General features: G+C 39.7%; 1 protein-coding gene across 2 annotated transcripts in view; it reads left to right on the forward strand.

Moving 5' to 3' along the window:
- CFAP47 (cilia and flagella associated protein 47) overlaps positions 1-20,920 on the forward strand; it is a 507,751-nt gene that overhangs the window by 22,184 nt on the left and 464,647 nt on the right. For both annotated transcript variants that reach the window (XM_086387631.1, XM_086387632.1), the window contains exons 8-10: positions 1,300-1,535; positions 15,829-16,018; positions 16,732-16,945. In XM_086387631.1, coding sequence (XP_086243757.1) covers positions 1,300-1,535; positions 15,829-16,018; positions 16,732-16,945 — 640 coding nt within the window. The remainder of the gene's footprint in view (positions 1-1,299; positions 1,536-15,828; positions 16,019-16,731; positions 16,946-20,920) is intronic.

Genomic DNA, 20,920 nt, shown 5'->3' on the forward strand with positions numbered 1-20,920 from the left:
ATTTTTGGCATTCTAGTTGTAATACTTTCTCTGCAAAACTATTCTTTCACTCAATCAAAGCCCTCATTTCATAGTGACTACCTTCTTTTCTAGTACTCTATCTCCAAAACTTCATATTTACATTGTTGCTCAGCTTATATTCCATTGTTCATAATTTTAATCACTTTCCTCCAAGTATATGTAAACCTCTTGGCTCAACTCCCACTGTGGCTGAGTGGAAAACCTCTAATCTGATTCAATTCAACTCTCAGCCTACTCCAGGGCTGCACCTCAGAAGCTAAATGGGCCAGTGAAAAACACAAAACCATTAATCCCAACTGAGTCCTGGTATTTGCCATTACTACTACATTCCTCCACTCATTCACTTTCTCCTGATCTGAGATTAGTATTCACCCAGCTTCTCTTCTCCCCTGACAACCCCAGTCCTTCCTTCTTCATCTTCACTCTAAGCTGACAAATACAATAAGTGACCTAATAAGACATTTCCACTTGGATTTCTACCAGATGTCTCAAAATTAACATGTCGAAAAAGAACTATTGGTTCCCCATAGCCTGTCCCTCCTGAAGTCTTTCCTGCCTCAAAAAATGACTTCATTTCTTACGTCACTTCATTCCATTTCATTCCATCACTTCAGTTGCTTATGCCAAAAACCTTAGCATCATCATTTATTGTGTTCAATCTCCAATTCTACTGCAGTCAGTCAGCAAATTTTGTTATCTCTACAGTCAAAAGTATATCTTATGTCGGATCTTTTCTTACCATTCTTCTACTACTCTTCTGCAGCCATACTTCATTCCTAAGGGTTTCCCCCCCTTTTTTTTTTTTTTTTTTGAGCATGCCAAGTCATTCCTACATTAGAGTCTTTGTATTTGCTGTTTGCTTGTATTTAGAATAGACTTAAAAAATTTTTTTTCCCATGATTTTCTTCCAGGGTCCTTTATATCTTTGCTCACATCTCCCTATCAATTCTTTTTGGAGTTCCCCATATAAATGAGCATCCCCAAGACATTGTACTCTGTCTCACCTTACTTTACCTATTTATTTTATTGTCAGTGTCAGCTCACTAGAATGTAAAATCCATGAGAGCAAGGACATCACCTGTTTTATTCACTACTGTACTCCCAAGGTCTAGAAAAATACTGACACAGAGAAGGCATTCAGTAACTTTGTTGAATGAAAGATTGAATTAGATACCCATGTCTCATCAAGTCTTTCAGATGACACTCTTTGGACTGAGCAAATATATTCTGGGTTCCCAAAACACTTTTAATATTAACAAACTATTATTGCTTTTATAGGTGGCTCATTTCAGAAAGTAGAATTAGCCCTGACAGGCTCAGGACTTCCAGTCTTACTACAGTTTGATCCTGGAAGGATTCTTAATTTTGCACCTTGTTTCATGGGTGGACATTCAGAGATTCATTGTGTTATGCAAAATCGATCCAAATCCCTTCCTCTGATGTACCACTTTAAAAAAACTGCACATTTTAAAATTGATCCTCAAAAGGGCAAGATTGATGAAGGATGTATACAGGTAAGATTATCATTCTATGTTTCACATGCTTTAAATATTTTAAGGTTGACTAAAAAGCCATGCATAGGATTAAAACCTACATTTGTTGTACCAGTGTTTAGAAATTTAATCTCTTTTGTGGCCTGGTTATGAATACTTTTGTATTGGTGAAAGTCAAAGTGAAGTTGCTCAGTTGTGTCCGACTCTTTGCGACCCCATGGACTGCAGCCTACCAGGCTCCTCTGTCCATGGGATTTTCCAAGCAAGAGTGCTGGAGTGGGTTGCCATTTCCTTCTGCAGGGGATCTTCCTGACCCAGGAATTGAACCTGGGTCTCCCACATTGCAGGAAGACACTTTACCGTCTGAGCCACCAGGGAAACCTGTATTGGTTTGTATCGGTACTTGTACAATATTCGTAATTATTTCTTACCTGCCTTTCATGTGCCAAAAAAAAAAAAAAAAACCTGTAGAGAAAGCAAAGAAGTGCAAAACAGTTCTGCTTCTATGGATTTTTTTTTTTTTTTTTTTCTGAGAGAGTATTTATTTATGTGCCCAGGATGTTGACCCCTAAACTTAAATATCCAGCACGGAGCTTTGACCCTCTCTCACAAGGGTGGATCCAGGCATGGTCCTGGAGCCCATGTCTAGGGCACTGGAACCCAGGGACCAGAGGCAGGAAGCCTCTGAGCCAGCGGCTGCTAATAGCAGCAAATGGTGAAACGGTGGTGGGAACCAGGCCCTCTTCCCCATCCCAAGAGCTGAGGATGGTTGGCCAAGCTTGAGTGCACACATGTAGGGGAAATGGAAGTCCAGTGCCATGTGCAGAGGCTGCAGCCTGGTTTCCGGCCCCAGTGCCAGGAGAGAGGTGGTGGCGGCAGTTTTGCCACCAAGAGGCCCAGGTCTATGCACTCCTGTGAGGCGAGGCGGTAGGGGGAAAGCAGGCACTAGAGTCTGAGGACTTGCTGAGAGATGCATCCTCCCAGGCCAGCTCTTAAGAGGCTGGTGTGGAAAGTGCCCTGCAACTACCGTTCATGGGCACCGTGCATCGGGGGCACAGTGAGGGGTGGGGGGGTCGAGGCTGGCGTAGAGTTCAAGAAGAATGCCAAATGTCTTAAAACAGATCTGTAACAAGGTGATATAGAACCTCCAGCCAGATAGAAAGGTCTGCCAAGATGGCAATGTATGAGCCAGACCATGAAGGTTGAGTTGAATTTTCAAATGGAAAACAAAATGCTTAATTGGCGGAGGCCTTGTAGAGCTATCGATGCAGAGCACAGAAGTTGAATGCCAAGACATACCTGTGAGCACTAAGGACAGCTTGTGGATGTCGGGTTTGCTTTTTCTCACTACTCAGACAGTTCTGTCCCAGACCCTCTGCCACTTGTTTTTTGTTTGTTTTGTTTTAAGTAAACTGTTATTGGAATGTAGCCACTCTTATTTGTTACCTATTGTCTATAGCTGCTTTCATGCTACAAGGGCAGGTTAAATGGTTGTGAGTTGTATGGTTCATAAAGCCTAAATAGTTACTGTCTGGTAATTAACAGAAAAAGTTTGCTGAGTCTTGCTCTAAACACCATTAGACAGGAGTGGTTTGTTTCACCTCAGGTTCTTACTTTATCATCTTTACTCCGATGCATAGTGATATGGTTCATAAAATTATTGATGGAAGCTTTCTCCCAGTTGCAATCAAGAGCTATTGCATACATGTTTAAATGCATGCAGTTCATATGTATGAGCTTCCCTGGTAGCTCAGCGGTTAAAGTGTCTGCCCGCAACGCGGGAGACCTGGATTCGATCCCTGGGTTGGGAAGATCCCCTGGAGAAGTAAACAGCAACCCGCTCCAGTATTCTTGCCTGGAGAATACCATGGAGGGAGGAGCCTGGTGGGTTACAGTCCACTGGGTCCCAAAGAGTTGGACACGACTGAGCGACCTCACTTTTGCTCTCATATGTATAACTCTTCCTGCTTCATTAGAATCACACTCCCTCCCCCCATTTTCAATAGAGCTAATTAGTCTTCAGAGAATAACACATGCTAACCACCTTATGCAAAACATTTTATTTAAAAAAAAAAAAAATTTTCTTTTTAATGGCTACTTAGACTAAGCACAGCACAGCACAGAGACTTCCTTCAGTCTGTCTCTTGACCTTACCAGCGTAATTCATTTTCTCCAGTAACCTGCATATCTTTCAAAACGTAGCTGATTTTCTCTGATCAGAGAAGCTGGCAAGGATCACAGGAATCACAGGAATCAATTTTTCTTAGCAGCCAGCTCCGAGTGTTAAAGAGTTTGAAGCTGAAAGACCGATTATCAATTTCCTACAGAAGTGCTTTACACGAGGAAGAGAGAGTGGAGATGGAAGTTGAGAAAGCCTAGTGAGAGGAACAAAATGAGTGAAAGATTTTAAAATAGCAGTGTTTTAGAAAAAATTGAAAATAATAGCCCAAAGAAAATAAAGGCTCTGGTGAATATATAATGTGGGAGCATATGTCCTACATCCTTTTGATACTTTACTTTTGCTTGTTGAAATAAGATGTTTCAGAACTTATCACAGCATCCAACTTCAATTTTGATTAGGATTATCTTAGGAATGGGCCAAGTACCAAGGAAACAAGAAAAATATTACAGCATGAAATATATAGAGGGAAATGATAGTAATAGGCTATTTTTAAGTTTGTGTGTATATGTGTGTGTGTAAGTCGCTTCAGTCATGTCCGACTCTTTGCGACCCAATGGACTGCAGCCCACCAGGATCCTCTGTCCATGGAATTTTCCAGGCAAGAATGCTAGAGTGGGTTGCCATGACCTTATCCACGGAATATTCCCAACCCAGGTGTTGAACCTGTATCTCTTATGTCTCCTGCATTGGCAGTCGTGTTCTTTACCACTAGTGCCACCTGTTCAGTTCAGTTCAGTCGCTCAGTCATGTCTGACTCTTTGTGACCCCAAAGACTGCAGGATGCCAGGCTTCCCTGTCCATTACCAACACCCTGAGTTTACTCAAACTCATGTCCATCAAGTCGGTGATGCCATCCAACTATCTCATCCTCTGCCATCCCCTTCTCCTCCTGCACTCAATCTTTCCCAGCATCAGGGTCTTTGCAAATGAGTTAGCTCTTTGGATCAGGTGGCCAAAGAATTGGAGTTTCAGCTTCAACATCAGCCCTTCTAATGAATATTCAGGATTGATTTCCTTTAGGATGGACTGGTTGGATCTCCTTGCAGTCCAAGGGACTCTCAAGAGTCTTCTCCAACACAACAGTTCAAAAGCATCAATTCTTCCACACTCAGCATGCTGTATAGTCCAGCTCTCACATCCATACATGACTACTAGAAAAACCATAGCCTTGACTAGACGGACCTTTGTTGGCAAAGTAATGCCTCTGCTTTTTAATATGCTGTCTAGGTTGGTCATCACTTTTCTTCCAAGGAGTAAGCGTCTTTTAATTTCATGGCTGCAGTTACCATATGCAGTGATTTTGGAGCCCCCCAAAATGAAGTCTGCCACTGTTTCCACTGTTTCCCCATCTATTTGCCATGAGGTGATGGGACCAGATGCCATGATCATAGTTTTCTGAATGTTGAGCTTTAAGCCAACTTTTTCACTCTCCTCTTTCACTTTCATCAAGAGGCTCTTTAGTTCTTCTTCACTTTCTGCCATAAGGGTGGTGTCATCTGCATATCTGAGGTTATTGATATTTCTCCCGCCAATCTTGATTCCAGCTTGTGCTTCATCTAGCCAAACATTTCTCATGATGTACTCTGCATATAAGTTAAATAAGGAGGGTGACAGTATATAGCCTTGACGTACTCCTTTTCCTATTTGGAACCAGTCTGTTGTTCCATGTCCAATTCTAACAGTTGCTTCCTGACCTGCATACATATTTCTCAAGAGGCAGGTCAGGTGGTCTGGTATTCCTATCTCTTGAAGAATTTTCCACAGTTTGTGGTGATCCACACAGTCCAGGGCTTTGGCATAGACAATAAAGCAGAAATAGATGATTTTCTGGAACTGTCTTGCTTTTTTGATGCTCCAACCGATGTTGGAAATTTGATCTCTGGTTCCTCTGCTTTTTCTAAAACCAGCTTGAACATCTGGAAGTTCACAGTTCGCATATTGCTGAAGCCTGGCTTGGAGAATTTTGAGTATTACTTTACTAGCGTTTGAGATGACTGCAGTTGTGTGGTAGTTTGAGCATTCCTTGGCATTGCCTTCCTTTGGAATTGGAATGAAAACTGACTTTTTTCAGTCCTGTGGCCATTGCTACGTTTTCCAAATTTGCTGGCATATTGAGTGCAGCACTTTCACAGCATCATCTTTCAGAATTTGAAATAGCTCCACTGGAATTCCATCATCTCCACTAGCTTTGTTCATAGTGATGCTTCCTAAGGCCCACTTGACTTCACATTCCAGAATGTTTGACTCTAGGTGAGTGATCACACCATTGTGATTATCTGGGTCGTGAAGATCTTTTTTGGATAGTTTCTCTCTGTATTCTTGCCACCTCTTCTTAATATCTTGTGGTTCTGTTAGGTCCATACCATTTCTGTCCTTTATCGAGCCCATCTTTGCATGAAATGTTCCCTTGGTATCTCTAATTTTCTTGAAGACATCTCTAGTCTTCCCCATTGTATTGTTTTCCTCTATTTCTTTGCATTGATCACTGAAGAAGGCTTTCTTATCTCTCCTTGCTATTCTTTGGAACTCTGCATTCAAATGGGTATATCTTGTCTTTTCTCCTTTGCTTTTGGCTTCTCATCTTTTCACAGCTTTTTGAAAGGCCTCCTCAGACAGCCATTTTTCTTTTTTGCATTTCTTTTTCTTGAGATGGTTTTGATCCCTGTCTCCTGTACAATGTCACATATCTCTCTCCATAGTTCATCACGCACTGTATCAGATCTAGTCCCTTTAAATCTATTTCTGATTTCTACTGTATAATCGTAAGGGATTTGATTTAGGTCATACCTGAATGGTCTAGTGGTTTTCCCTAGTTTCTTCGATTTAAATCTGAATTTGGCAATAAGGAGTTCATGATCTGAGCCACAGTCAGCTCCTGGTCTTGTTTTTGCTGACTGTATAGAGCTTCTCCACCTTTGGCTGCAAAGAATATAATCAATCTGATTTTGGTGTTGACTATCTGGTGATGTCCATGTGTGGAGTCTTCTCCTGTGTTGCTGGAAGAGGGTGTTTGCTATGACCAGTGCGTTCTCTTGGCAAAACTCTATTAGCCTTTGCCCTGCTTCATTCTGTACTCCAAGGCCAAATTTGCCTGTTACTCCAGGTATTTCTTGACTTCCTACTTTTGCATTCCAGTCCCCTACAATGAAAAGGACATCTTTTTTGGGTGTTAGTTCTAGAAGGTCTTGTTGGTCTTCATAGAACCATTCAACTTCAGCTTTTTCAGCATTAGTGGTTGGGGTATAGACTTGGATTACCTTGATATTGAATGGTTTGCCTTAGAGATAAACAGAGATCATTATGTCATTTTTGGGATTGCACCCAAGTACTGCATTTAGTACTCTTTTGTTGACTATGATGGCTACTCCAATTCTTCTAAGGGATTCTTACCCACAGTAGTAGATATAATGGTCATCTGAGTTAAATTCACCCATTCCAGTCCATTTTATTTGGCTGATTCCTAAAATGTCGATGTTCACTCTTGTCATCTCCTGTTTGACCACTTCCAATTTGCCTTGATTCATGGACCTGACATTCCAGGTTCCTATGCAATATTGCTCTTTACAGCATCGGACCTTGCTTCCATCACCAGTCACATCCACAACTGGTGTTGTTTTTGCTTTGGCTTGGTCTCTTCATTCTTTCTCAGAGAAGGTAATGGCACCCCACTCCAGTACTCTTGCCTGGAAAATCCCATGGACAGCGGAGGCTGGTGGGCTGCTGTCTATGGGGTTGCACAGAGTCGGACACAACTGAAGTGATTTAGCAGCAGCAGCAGCTTCATTCTTTCTGGAGTTATTTCTCCACTGATCTCCAGTAGCATATTGGGCACCTAGGAACCTCGGAAGTTCATCTATCAGTGTCCTATCTTTTTGCCTTTTCATACTGCTCATGGGGTTCTCAAGGGAAGAATACTGAAGTGGTTTGCCATTCCCTTCTCCAGTGGACCATGTTTTGTCAGAACTCTCTACCATGACCCGTCCATCTTGGGTGGCCCTACATGGCATGGCTCATAGTTTCATTGAATTAGACAAGGCTGTGGTCCATGTGATCAGTTTGGTTAGTTTTCTGTGATTGTGGTTTTCAGTCTATCTGCCCTCTGATGGAGAAGGATAAGAGGCTTATGGAAGCTTCCTGATGAGAGAGACTGACTGAGGTGGAAACTGGGTCTTGTTCTGATGGGCAGGGCCATGCTCAGTACATCTTTAATCCAATTTTCTGTTGATGGGTGGAGCTGTGTTTCCTCCCTGCTATTTACCTGGGGCCAAACTATGGTGGGAGGTAATGAAGATAATGGCGACCTCCTTCAAAAGGTCCCATGCACGCACTGCTACACTCAGTGCTCCCTACCCTGCAGCAGGCTACTGCCAACCCACGCCTGCACTGGAGACTCCTGGACACTCACAGGCAAGTCTAGGTCAGTCTCTTGTGGGGTCACTGCTCCTTTCCCTGGGTCCTGGTGCACATAAGGTTCTCTTTGTGCCCTCCCAGTTTATTTCCCAGTCCTGTGTAAGTTCTGGTAGCTCTATGATGGGGTTAATGGCAACCTCCTTGAAGAGGGCTTATGCCATACCCACGTCTGCTGCACCCAGAGCTCCTGCCCCTGCGGCAGTCCACTGCTGACCCATACTTCTACAGGAGATGCTCAAACACAGTTCTGTCTCAGTCTCTGTGGAGTCCCTGGGTCCTAGTGCACACAAGGTTTGTTTGAGCTCTCTGAGCGTCTCTGGCAGGAATAGGGTTTGATTCCAAATGCAAATTCGCCCCTCCTACTGTCTTGCTGGGGCTTCTCCTTTGCCCTTGTGCGTGGGGTATCTCCTCACAACCGCTCCAGCAAAGCGCAGCCACCTGGGAAGACTTTTAATTTATGGTAGGAATAAAATTAGTTACAGTTGATTAGGGATGGGCTGTCCCTAGTGGTTATGTTGAGAAAATATGTAGGATGGCCAACAATTTAAGTGGATGCCATATGAAAATGTTAATTCAGTTTGAGTGTAGAGGGCATATCTGAGTGTTTAGAGAAGATACATGGATGAGAGTTGATAAATATGTGGGTGAAGAGATAATGAATCACTGTTGAGAAAGGAACATTTAAAGAGGGTGTAGTAAAGGGTCTTTCCTTTCATATTACATCAATTTTTTTTCTGTTCACATAGGTTTTTAATTTCTGTAATGCAAGACAGACCTAAAGTATATTTGCCACTTAAATTTTGGTCAGCATATAATCTTCTGGGCATAGAAAGGAATATATACTTATATATATCTCTGAAACCAATTTGGAAATTTCACATTGAGTGGGACTCCTGGGAACTCCCTATGCTATATAAAATTTTCAAACTCAAAAAATCCCATCAGTTCAGTTCAGTCGCTCAGTCGTGTTCGACTTTTTGCGACCCCATGAATCACAGCATGCCAGGCCTCCCTGTCCATCACCAACTCCCGGAGTTCACTCAGACTCACATCCATCGAGTCAGTGATGCCATTCAGCCATCTCATCCTCTGTCGTCCCCTTCTCCTCCTGCCCCCAATCCCTCCCAGCGTCAGAGTCTTTTCCAGTGAGTCAACTCTTCGCATGAGGTGGCCAAAGTATTGGAGTTTCAGCTTTAGCATCATTCCTTCCAAAGAAATCCCAGGGCTGATCTCCTTCAGAATGGACTGGTTGGATCTCCTTGCAGTCCAAGGGACTCTCATAGCTGATAGTTAATTTCCTAACACAATTTTTGGGGCTTCCCTGGTGGCTCAGAGGTTGAAGCATCTGCCTGCAATTTGGGAGATCTGGGTTTGATCCCTGGGTTAGCCCTCTACATTTGTAGATTTCTTGAGCAGTTATAAGTTTCAAATTAATAAAAAATGAATGTAAGAAATGTAGGGGACACTGGAGAACTATGACTTCCACAGGCTGGTCAACTAGCCTCCAAGTATTTGGAAGTATGGTAAAATTATTATTTTCCTTTAATACCAACTGTATTGAAGCATCATTCACATACCATAAAATTTACTCACTTAAAGTATACAATTCAGTGGTAATTAGTGTATTCACAGAATTGCGTGACTATTAGCACTGTCTAATTTCACAATGTTAGCATCACCCCAAAGAGAAACACAGTGTCCTTTAGTGGTCACTCCCCCTGCTCCCCATTCCTCAGCCCCTGATAACCACTAATCTCATCTATCCCTATAAATTTTTCCTGTTCTTGACATGTCATATAAATATAGTCATATAGTATGTAGACTTGTTTCTGGTTTCTTTCATTTAGCATAATATCTTCAAGATTCATCAATGTTGAAATATCAGTAACCCATTGCTTTTTATGGCCAAATCATATCCCATGGTATGGCTATACTACCTTTTGTTTATCCATTCATCAGTTGATGGCCATTTGAATTGTTTCTACCTTTTGGCTGTGGTGAAGAATGCTGCTATAAACATTCATATGAAAGTTTTTATATGGATAAGTTTTCTTATGTATGTAGTTTTTACTATAGAAACAAAGTGTAATAAAACAAAGGGGGAACTTTAAAACTTTGAATACAGATCAAGGTGCTCTGAGGAATGTAGCAGTAAATATACAGTTTATAATTATCCCACACATTCCCAGTTTTATGCTCAATGTTATTTGTCCTCAGCTTTATTGAGGTACAATTGACAAATAGGAATAAGGTGCACATGGGTTGGGAAGCTCCCCTGGAAGAGGGCATGGCAACCCACTCCAGTATTCTTGCCTGCAGAAACCCCATGGACAGAGAAGCCTGGTGGGCTGCAGTCCATAGAGTTGCAGAGACAACTGGAGTGACTTAGCATGCATACATGCAGCGTGCACAATTGTTTTGATAAATGTGTACATTTTGAAATGATCAGCACAGTTAATCTAATTAACATATTCATCACCTCAAATTTTAAATCTTGATTTTATGGTGAGAACATATAAGATTTACCCTCTTCGTAAACTGCAGGTATGGTATTGTTCCCTATAGTCATCAATATAGTAGTCAACAATATAGTATTGTTCACTATAGTCATCAGGCTGTACATTAGATCTCCAGAATTTACTCATCTTGAGCAACTGAAACTTTGTACTCTTTTGACGAACATCTCCTTATTTCCACCCCCCTCCACCCCCGGCCCCAGGCAGCCACCATTCTACTCTGTCCTTCCAACAGTTTGACTATTTTAAACTCACATATATTTCACATGTAAAATTCATGTAATATTTGTCTTTCTGTGTCTGGCTTGTTTCATTCAGAATAATGTCCTTCGAGTTCATCCATGTTGTCAGCAATGGCAGTATTTCCTTCTTTTTTAAGGCTGAATGACATTCCACTGTATGTGTACCATATCTTCTTTATTCATTCATTGATGAACATTGAGGTTATTTTTGATTCTTGGCTATTGCAAATAATGTTGCAATGAACATGGGAAAGCAGATATTTCTTGGAGATATGGATATCATTTCCTTTGGATATATGCTTAGAAGGGGGATTCCTGGGTCATATGGTAGTTCTATTTCTAATCTTTTTGAGATGTCCTCATACTATTTTCCCTAATTGCTGTCTAATTGCTGTATCAGTTTACATCCCCACCAACAACAAACACCAAAAAAGGTTCCTTTTTCTTCATAACCTCAGCAATGTTTGTTATCTGATTTTTTTTTGATACAGGTGGGATGTAATAGCTCATTGAGGTTTTGGTTTGCATTTCCCTGATGATTGGTGATGTTGAGCACCTTCTCTTATACCTTTTGCCATTCATATGTCTTCTTTGGAGACATGTGTATTCAAGTGCTCTGCCCATTTGTTTTTTTTCATTATAAAGTGTTCCATATCTTATTCATTTAATTTGTGTGGCTTTCAGCATTTTGATATAACCAGAGCTCTAAACATACATCTTTTCACATTTTTGCTAGTAATATATTACGAAATTCTTTTCTAGGTTCCATTTTTTCCTTTTTCTTTTTTTTTAATTTATTTTTAATATAAATTTATTTATTTTAATTGTAGGCTAATTACTTTATAATATTGTATTGGTTTTGCCATACATCAACATGAGTCTGCCACAGATGTACACATGTTCCCCATCCTGAACCCCCCTCCCACCTCCATCCCCATACCATCCCTCTGGGTCATCCCAGTGCACCAGCCCCAAGCATCCTGTATCATTCTGCCTGTTTTTTAACCGGGTTATTAGTTTGCTTTTGATTTGTAAGTGTTCCTTATATATTCTCCATATTAACCCTTTATCACATATATGGTTCACAAGTATTTTTTCCCATTCTGTAGGATGTCTCTTCACTATATGGACTGTTTCTTTTGCTGTGCAAAAGCTTTTTAGTTTGATGTAGTCTTGTCTATTTTTCACTTTTGTTACATGTGCTTTGGAAGTCTTATCCAAAAAATTGTTCTCAAGACCAAATATGTGATGTTTCATGGCAAAGGAGTTGTGCATAGTTGGACATAGTGATTGATCCTTTGTGTCCGTTGCTGCTGCTGCTGCTGCTAAGTCACTTCAGTCGTGTCTGACTCTGTGTGACCCCATAGACGGCAGCCCACCAGGCTCCCCCGTCCCTGGGATTCTCCAGGCAAGAACACTGGAGTGGGTTGCCATTTCCTTCTCCAATGCATGAAAGTGAAAAGTGAAAGTGAAGTGGCTCAGTCGTGTCTGACTTTGTGACCCCATGGACTGTAGCCTACCAGGCTCCTCTGCCCATGGGATTTTCCAGGCAAGAGTACTGGAGTGGGGTGCCATCACCTTCTCCTTGTGTGTGTTACTGAATTCAATTTGATAGTATTTGGTAGAATTTTGCACATATATTCATAAAAGACATTAGTCTGTAGTTTTCTTGAATGCCTTTTTACATTAGAGTGAAACTGGTATCATGGAAGGAGTTAGAAAATGTTATCTTTAATTTTTGAAATACTTTGTGAAGAACTGGTGTTCATTCTTCTTTAAATGTCCAGTAAAAGTCACCATCAAATCCATCTGATTCTGGACTTCTCTTTGTCAGAAGTTTTCAGATTTCTGTTTCAATCTCTAGTTATCCTATGGCTATTCAGATTTTCTGTTTCTTCTAGAACCATGTTCAGAAGTTTGTGTCTTAGGATTTGTCCACGTCATCTAGGTTATCTAATTGGTTGGCACGTGATTATTTATTGTTTTATTATTCTGTCATATTCCTTTTTATTGATGTAGAGTGGTAGTGATATCCTTTCTTTTATTCCTGATTTTAAGAAGTTGAGTTTTTGCTGTTGTTGATTGTGGCTTGGTGAGTCTAGCTCAAATTTTTTTCAATATCGTTAATCATTACAAAGACATAGTTTCAGGTTTGTTGATTTTCTCCATTGCTTTCTAGTCTCTATTTCATGGTTATTCCTTTCCTTTTGTTTGCTTTGTTTACTTCCTTTTGCTCTTCTTTTTTCTATTTCCTAAAATGGAGGTTAGGTTATTGATGAAAGGCCTTTGTATTTTTTTTAATATTTATGCTTACTGCTATAAATCTTGGAGAAGGCAACGGCACCCCACTCCAGTACTCTTGCCTGGAGAATCTCAGGGACAGAGGAGCCTGGTAAGCTGCAGTCCATGGGGTCGCTAAGAGTCAGACATGACTGAGCGACTTTACTTTCACTTTTCACTTTCATGCATTGGAGAAGGAAATGGCAACCCACTCCAGTGTTCTTGCCTGGAGAATCCCAGGGACGGGGGAGCCTGGTGGGCTACCGTCTATGGGGTCACACAGAGTCGGACATGACTGAAGTGACGCAGCAGCAGCTATAAATCTACTTCTAATCACTTCTTTTGCTGCATCCCATAAGTTTTGGTATGTTGAGTTTTAGTTTTTCTTTATCTCAAAGTTTTCTCTAATTTCTCTTGAAATTTCTTATTTGACCTATTGGTTACTTAGAAATGTATTATTTAATTTCCACATATTTGTGAGTTTTCTGCATTCTCTTGTCTTTATTTGTTCTTTTAAACAATTTCTATATTGATATGCTCTAGTTTATGAGATGTTCTCATACTGCCTTTAAGTTTTTAGACATGTTTTTCTTCAGTTTTTTGAACATATTTATAATAGTTGACTTATTGTCTTTGTTTAATAACTCTAACAGTTGTGTTTCCTCGGGACAGTTTCTGTTTATTCAGTTCAGTTCATTCACTCAGTCGTGTCTGACTCTTTGCAACCCCATGAATCGCAGCAGGCCAGGCCTCCCTGTCCATCACCAACTCCCGGAGTTCACTCAGACTCACGTCCATCTAGTCAGTGACGCCATCCAGCCATCTCATCCTCTGTATTCCCCTTCTCCTCCTGCCCCCAATCCCTCCCAGCATCAGAGTCTTTTCCAATGAGTCAACTCTTTGCGTGAGGTGGCCAAAGTACTGGAGTTTCAGCTTTAGCATCAGTCCTTCCAAAGAACACCCAGGACTGATCTCCTTTAGAATGGACTCCTTGCAGTCCAAGGGACTCTCAAGAGTCTTCTCCAACACCACAGTTCAAAAGCATCAATTTATCGGCGCTCAGCTTTCTTCACAGTCCAACTCTCACATCCATACATGACTACTGGAAAAACCATAGCCTTGACTAGACGGACCTTTGTTGGCAAAGTAATGTCTCTGCTTTTGAATATGGTGTCCCGGTTTGCTTCTGCTGCTGCTAAGTCGCTTCAGTCGTGTCCGACTCTGTGTAACCCCATAGATGGCAGCCCACCAGGCTCCCCCATCCCTGGGATTCTCCAGGCAAGAACACTGGAGTGGGTTGCCATTTCCTTCTCAATGCATGGAAGTGAAAAGTGAAAGTCAAGTCGCTCTGTCGTGTCTGACTCTTTCACGACCCCATGGACTGCAGCCTACCAAGGCTCCTCTGCCATGGGATTTTCCAGGCAAGAGTACTGGAGTGGGGTGCCATTGCCTTCTCTGTATCTAGGTTTAGGTTGGTACAAAAGTAACTGTGATTTCAGACCATGAATTTTAAATCATTATAACTAGGCTGAAATACATCTTTATTAATCAAAATAGAAACCATTGTGATTAACACATTTTGCCAATGAGAAATAAGTTTGTTTATTCCTGTAGCATAAAAATCCATGCTATGAAATTTGACGAACTCTTGGAAAGCATTTTCTGCCTCCTGCTGGTTGTGGAAGTGTTTTCCCTGCAAAAGTTTTCAAGATGCCTGGAGAAGTGGTAGTTGGTTGGCAAGAGGTCAAGTGAATGTGGCGAATGAGGCTAAACTTTGTAGCCTGATTCATTCAACTTTTGAAGTGTTCGTTGTGTGATATTTTAGGTAATTTTCAAATAGCTGAGAAGTTAATTTTGACAATTTTCCCAGTGTTCTCTTTCTGTTTGTGAAGGAGTAACTTTTTAGAGGCCTTTATTCTGCCATTCTGGAAGTATTTCAGTACCATTAATCTTAATTTTTTTTTTAGATAGTTTTCTAATAATGTGTATCTTAAAGATTTGTCAGAGCTGTATATGATGTTTCTAAAGATTTTCATTTCACCATCAATAAACTAGCTTGCCTTAAAATTTTGTAAGCAACATTTTCTATTTGCTTTTTATTTTATCCTAACATTTTTCTGTTTTCTTTATACATTTCAGCTGCTATAAGAATATACCATAGACTATACAGTTTATAAGCAACTGAAATTTATTTCTAATTGTTCTGGAGGCTGGAAATCCTAGATCGGAGTGCTCGCATGGTCAGGTGTGGGCCCTCTTTCTGGGCACAGACTTCTTCTGATATCCTCACATGGTGGAAGGATTAAGGAGCTCTGTGCACCCTCTTTTATAAGGACACTAATCCCATTCAGGCTTCAATCGCCTAATTCTGTTTTATAGAGCATTAGAATTTAACAAAAGTTTCAGAACTTCCCTGGTGATTCAGTGGTTAAGACTCCTTACTTCCACTTCAGGGACATGAGTTCAGTCCCTGGTTGTGGAACTAAGATCATGTATGTTGCATGACATGGCAAGAATAGAAACAGAACAACAACCCAAAACATGAGTTTTAGGGGTTCGCAAATATTACCCAGGGATCGAACCCAAGTCTCCTGCATTGAAGGCAGGTTCTTTACCTGCTGAGTCACAAGGGAAGCCTTAAATATTCAGCCTATAGCAATTGATCACTTTTCTTCTGTTTGCAGAATGTGACATGTTCATTCATTCCACATCAAGTTGGAGTCTTTAAAGTGAAGCAATTTATAGAGATTATTGGCTCAGTGGCAGATGAAAATTTGCAGTCTTCATCACTGAAGCCTTTCCATCATATATATTTATATTTTAATAGTGTCTGCAAGCCTTCTACCAAGAAAGTTGTGATGAAAGTTAATCCTGGTATGCTATTAGGGGCGCTTATCAACTATTAGTTTACTTTTGGTTACTCTAGGATTATCTTAACACATTAATGTTTAGCTGTGTATATCAAATGTGATCTAATCTAATGCTTCTAAACTTTTGCATGTATCTGGGCCTGTAAAAATATGTCACTGTCTTACATCCCATCATTGATGTAAGCAGATCTTTGTTGGAGCCCAAATATTTGAATTTCCAGCGTGTTTCCAGTAGATGCTGATGCTGCCATTTTGAAGATCTCACTTTGACTAGCACTGATTTGGTGGTATATAAAATTTATTAAATATTTTAATATTTGATTCTTTTACTTTTTTGTATCTATAATATAAACCATTTTGACCATTCCATAGATTTTCTGATTGCTACTGTTTCAACTAATTCTCAGTTATCTCTTATACATTGAACCATATGAAATTGCTGATATTCAGTTCTCTTTATAAAAATTTCAGTTTCATGTGGGACAACCCAGTCCTTCAAGTTATCAGGTTTTAGTATTTTTGCATGCATTTTTATCACTTATGCATGCATTATTTTACTAAATTGTTTTATGTAGATCCATTTATTAATTATTTGTATTTTCTGAATTTGCTTAGGGATTTAGTTTTAAGTTGGAAGCAGCACTCTAGTGTAATTGTTAATTCATGGAAGTTCAAAAAAAAAAACATGTTTAAACTTAATATTCAATTCTCTAACAGGTATATCCCCTTTGGTCAGTAATCCTACGGGACAGTTTGTGGTGAAAGACTTGGTGCAGTACAAGGACCATGCACGTGTTGCGATGCTTCAGTCAACCATGACACGCATTCACAATCATAAGATAAATAAAGAGTTATTAAAGGATGCACTGATAGCCTTTCCCAATGACCGAGCTGCAAGTATCCGGTCTGGAGAAGACCATGAAAATTTCAGGTAATGTGCTATTTAAAAACCTGAAATTTTGTAAGACACAATAACCAGCATGACATGCAGAGACCTTATCAGATCCTATGTAATAAATTAATGATGGTAATAATAATAGTAGTAAAATTTTATTTTCAATTTTTTTTTTTTTTACATTGAAGAAGTTGTTGTGGAATGCTACTCTGTTTCCTTCATCTAACCTTTCATCTCTAATGTGAATGGTTTACCCAATGATTCTTAAAATAAGCTGTTGACAAGTAGAGAAAAATAATAGAAATAATCATATTTGGAAATGTATAAAGTCCTCAGAATAGTCATGTTCATTAATTATGGCTGAGAGCTTGAATTTATCTAAGATAAAACACTTTAAACTGTGATAATCAGTCATTCTCATCTTCATTGTCATTATTGTCTTCATCCTTAGCATCACCTTTGTTCAATCTCCTCAAAGTCACATTTCCAACAACTTTTCCCAAAATGAACTAAAATCTCCCCGGTTATAAGAATTATAAGTCAAAGCTTAGTGAGAATAAATTCAGTCATCCTAACATCTTTATTTTAGCCATTAGCTCAGGAATGGTTTTTATGTATTTGAGGATGAACTGGATTTCTTTTCTGCATGCTTGTATGTTACTGAACAACTGTCTAAACTTGATCATGTCCCATAAAATTCTTTACTTGTCTCTTTACCTTTGGTGAATCTTTAAGCTCACTTACTTTTACAGTTATTTTCTTAAAATACAATTTGATTTTTTATGCCATGATTGTTTTATTATCCACTATTGGAAAATTCTAAGTGTTTATTAATATATAGTCTATTTTATGATTTTATTTTACAAATTCCATCCATATCTGTCTTTTTCTCTCTTTTTGTAGTTGACAAGTACTGTAAAACACACAAGCATGAAGATTATGCAGACTCCACTTTAAATAATTATACAGTATAAGAAAAGGAAAACATGCAAAGATAGCTGTGGAAATAATTTTTAAATGTATTATTTTCAATTATTTCCAATGCTTATATAAATACATCTATATACATATATAGTGTGTTAATTTAACATTAATACTTTATTGGTAAGGCAGTATTAATCAGATGATCTAAACTACCAGGATTTTTTTTTTTTTTTTTTTGAGGAAGGCTAACCTAAGCATTTTATATTTATCCCATGGCCATAATTATACTTTTTCTCTCAATTTACTCTTTTCCATTCTAACAGAAATACAGAATTTGGTTATTTTCCGGCTAGCAATTAGTAGTGAAAATTCAAGTAATGACATTTTACAGTGTATTAACTTGGTAATTATAATTGCTATTTTATTTTTTAATGCATTTTACCTTCTCAACTTTTGAGAAGAAAATAAGGTAAGAATTTTGTCTAGTTTTATTTAATGCAGTATATATCTTGTGTTTAGAATAGTGTGTTATAATAGGCACTCAGTAAATATTTCTTTAATGAATGAGGGGAAATGTCTTATTTACATAGTAATTTTTTTGCCTGTACTTTGCACACTTTAAAAAATCACCTACTCAAAGATTCAGAGGTATGTCTTAAAGTTTATTCTTTAAGGATCTCGTAAGCATTTAGATATGTTAGTCACCACCTTTTGTCACTTCAGGCACCTACTCTACTACTTACTTCTAAGTCCTGCCTTTTCTTCTTGCTACAGACAGAGGAACTTCAGATATAGGAATTATTTCTAGATTCTAAAGGTAAAGAATCTACCTGCAATGCAGGAGACCTGGGTTCAGTCCCTGGGTTAGGAAGACCCCCTGGAGCAGGGCATGGCAACCCACTCCAGTATTCTTGCCTGGAGAATTCCATGTACAGAGGAGCCTGGAAGTCTACAGTCTGTGGGGTTGCAAAGAGTTGGACATGACTGAGCAACTAACGCATACAAAGGTAGTTCAAGATCCCAGAGCTTGAAGGGAGATTTAAATATATCAACAACTATCCTTGGAGAAATATCAACAACCTCAGATATGAAGATGGTACCACTCTAATGGCAGAAAACAAAGAGGAACTAAAGAGCCTCTTGATGAGGGTGAAGCAGGAGAGTAAAAAAGCTGGCTTGAAACTCAACATTCAAAACACAAAGATCATGGCATCCAATTCCATCACTTCATGGCAAATAGATGGGGAAAATGTGAAAACAGAGACAAATTTTATTTTCTTGGGCTCCAGCATCACTAAAGACGATGACTGCAGCCATGAAATTAAAAGATATCTGCTCCTTGGAAGGAAAGCTATGACAAACCTAGACAGTATATTAAAAATCAGTGATATCACTTTGCCAACAAAGGTCCATATAGTCAAAGCTGTGGTTTTTCCAGTAGTCATGTATGAATGTGAGAGCTGGATGGTAAAGAAAGCTGAGCGCCAAAGAATTGATGCTTTGGAATTGTAGTGTTGGAGAAGACTTTTGAGAGTCCCTTGACTGCAAGGAGATCAAACCAGTCAATCCTAAAGGAAATCAACCCTGAGTATTCATTGGGAGGACTGATGCTGAAGCTGAAGCTCCAATACTTCGGCCACCTGATTTGAAGAGCCAACTCATTTGAAAAAACCCTGATGCTGGGAAAAATTGAGGGCAGGAGGAGAAGCGGGCAGCAGAGAATGAGATGGTTGGATATCATCACCAGTTCAGTAAGCACCAATTTGAGCAAACTTCAGGAGATAGTGGGCTTCCCTGGCAGCTCAGCTGGTAAATAATCCACCTGCGAAGTGGGAGACCTGGGTTTAATCCCTGGGTTGGGCAGATCCACTGGAGAAGGGATAGGCTACCAACTCCAGTATTATTGGGCTTCCCTGGTGACTCAGATGGTAAAGAATGTGCCTACGATTCAGGAGACCTGGGTTCGATCCCTGGGTGGGAAAGATCCCCTGGAGAAGGGAACGGCTACCCACTCCAGTATTCTGGCTTGGAGAATTCCATGGACTGTATAGTCCGGGTCACAGAGTCGGACTATATGCCAAAGTAAAAGCATGAACATAGTTGAGTGAATATTAGATATTGAGTAGTTTGTAGTTCTTTTTTGGATTTTTTCTTTGTATAGGTTTGTTGTTGATGGTTACTTTATAAACTCTGAAATATTAAGAAAGCAGCATAATTTTAAAAAAGGATTCCTTATTCTTTCTATATAATTTTTTTCTGGTTTTGAATACAGTGGTCTAAAAGTAATTAACTATTAGGAAACACTAATAAGATTCAGATCTAATTCCATCTGTAACCTCAGTTCAGTTCAGTCGCTCAGTTGTGTCTGACTCTTTGCGACCCCATGAATCGCAGCACTGGTCTCCTTTAGGATGGACAGGTTGGATCTCCTTGCACTCCAAGGGACTCTCAAGAGTCTTTTCCAACATAACAGTTCAAAAGCATCAATTCTTTTGCACTCAGCTTTCTTTATGGTCCAACTTTCACATGCATACACGACTATTGGAAAAACCATAGCTTTGACTAGATGGACTTTTGTTGGCAAACTAATGTCTCTGCTTTTTAATATGCTGTCTAGGTTGGTCATAACTTTTCTTCCAAGGAGTAAGCATCTTTTAATTTCATGGCTACAATCACCATCTGCAGTGATTTTGGAGCCCCCCAAAATAAAGTCTGTCACCGTTTCCACCGTTTCCCCATCTATTTGCCATGAAGTGATGGGACTAGATGCCATGATCTTAGTTTTCTGAATGTTGAGCTTTAAGCCAACCTTTTCACTCCCCTCTTTCACTTTCATCAAGAGGCTCTTTAGTTCTTCACTTTCTGCCATAAGGGTGGTGTCAGCTGCACATCTGAGGTTATTGATATTTCTCCCGGCAATCTTGATTCCAGCTTGTGCTTCCTCCAGCCCAGCATTTCTCACAATGTACTCTGCATATCAGTTAAATATGCAGGGTGACAATATGCAGCCTTGACGTACTCCTTTTCCTATTTGGAACCAGTCTGCTGTTCCATGTCCAGTTCTAACTGTTGCTTCCTGACCTGCAT

This window comes from Bos grunniens, chromosome X (genome assembly GCF_055505025.1).
Source record: "Bos grunniens cultivar Pamir isolate PY7600 chromosome X, Bosgru_T2T1.0, whole genome shotgun sequence".
Classification (NCBI taxonomy): domain Eukaryota; kingdom Metazoa; phylum Chordata; class Mammalia; order Artiodactyla; family Bovidae; genus Bos; species Bos grunniens.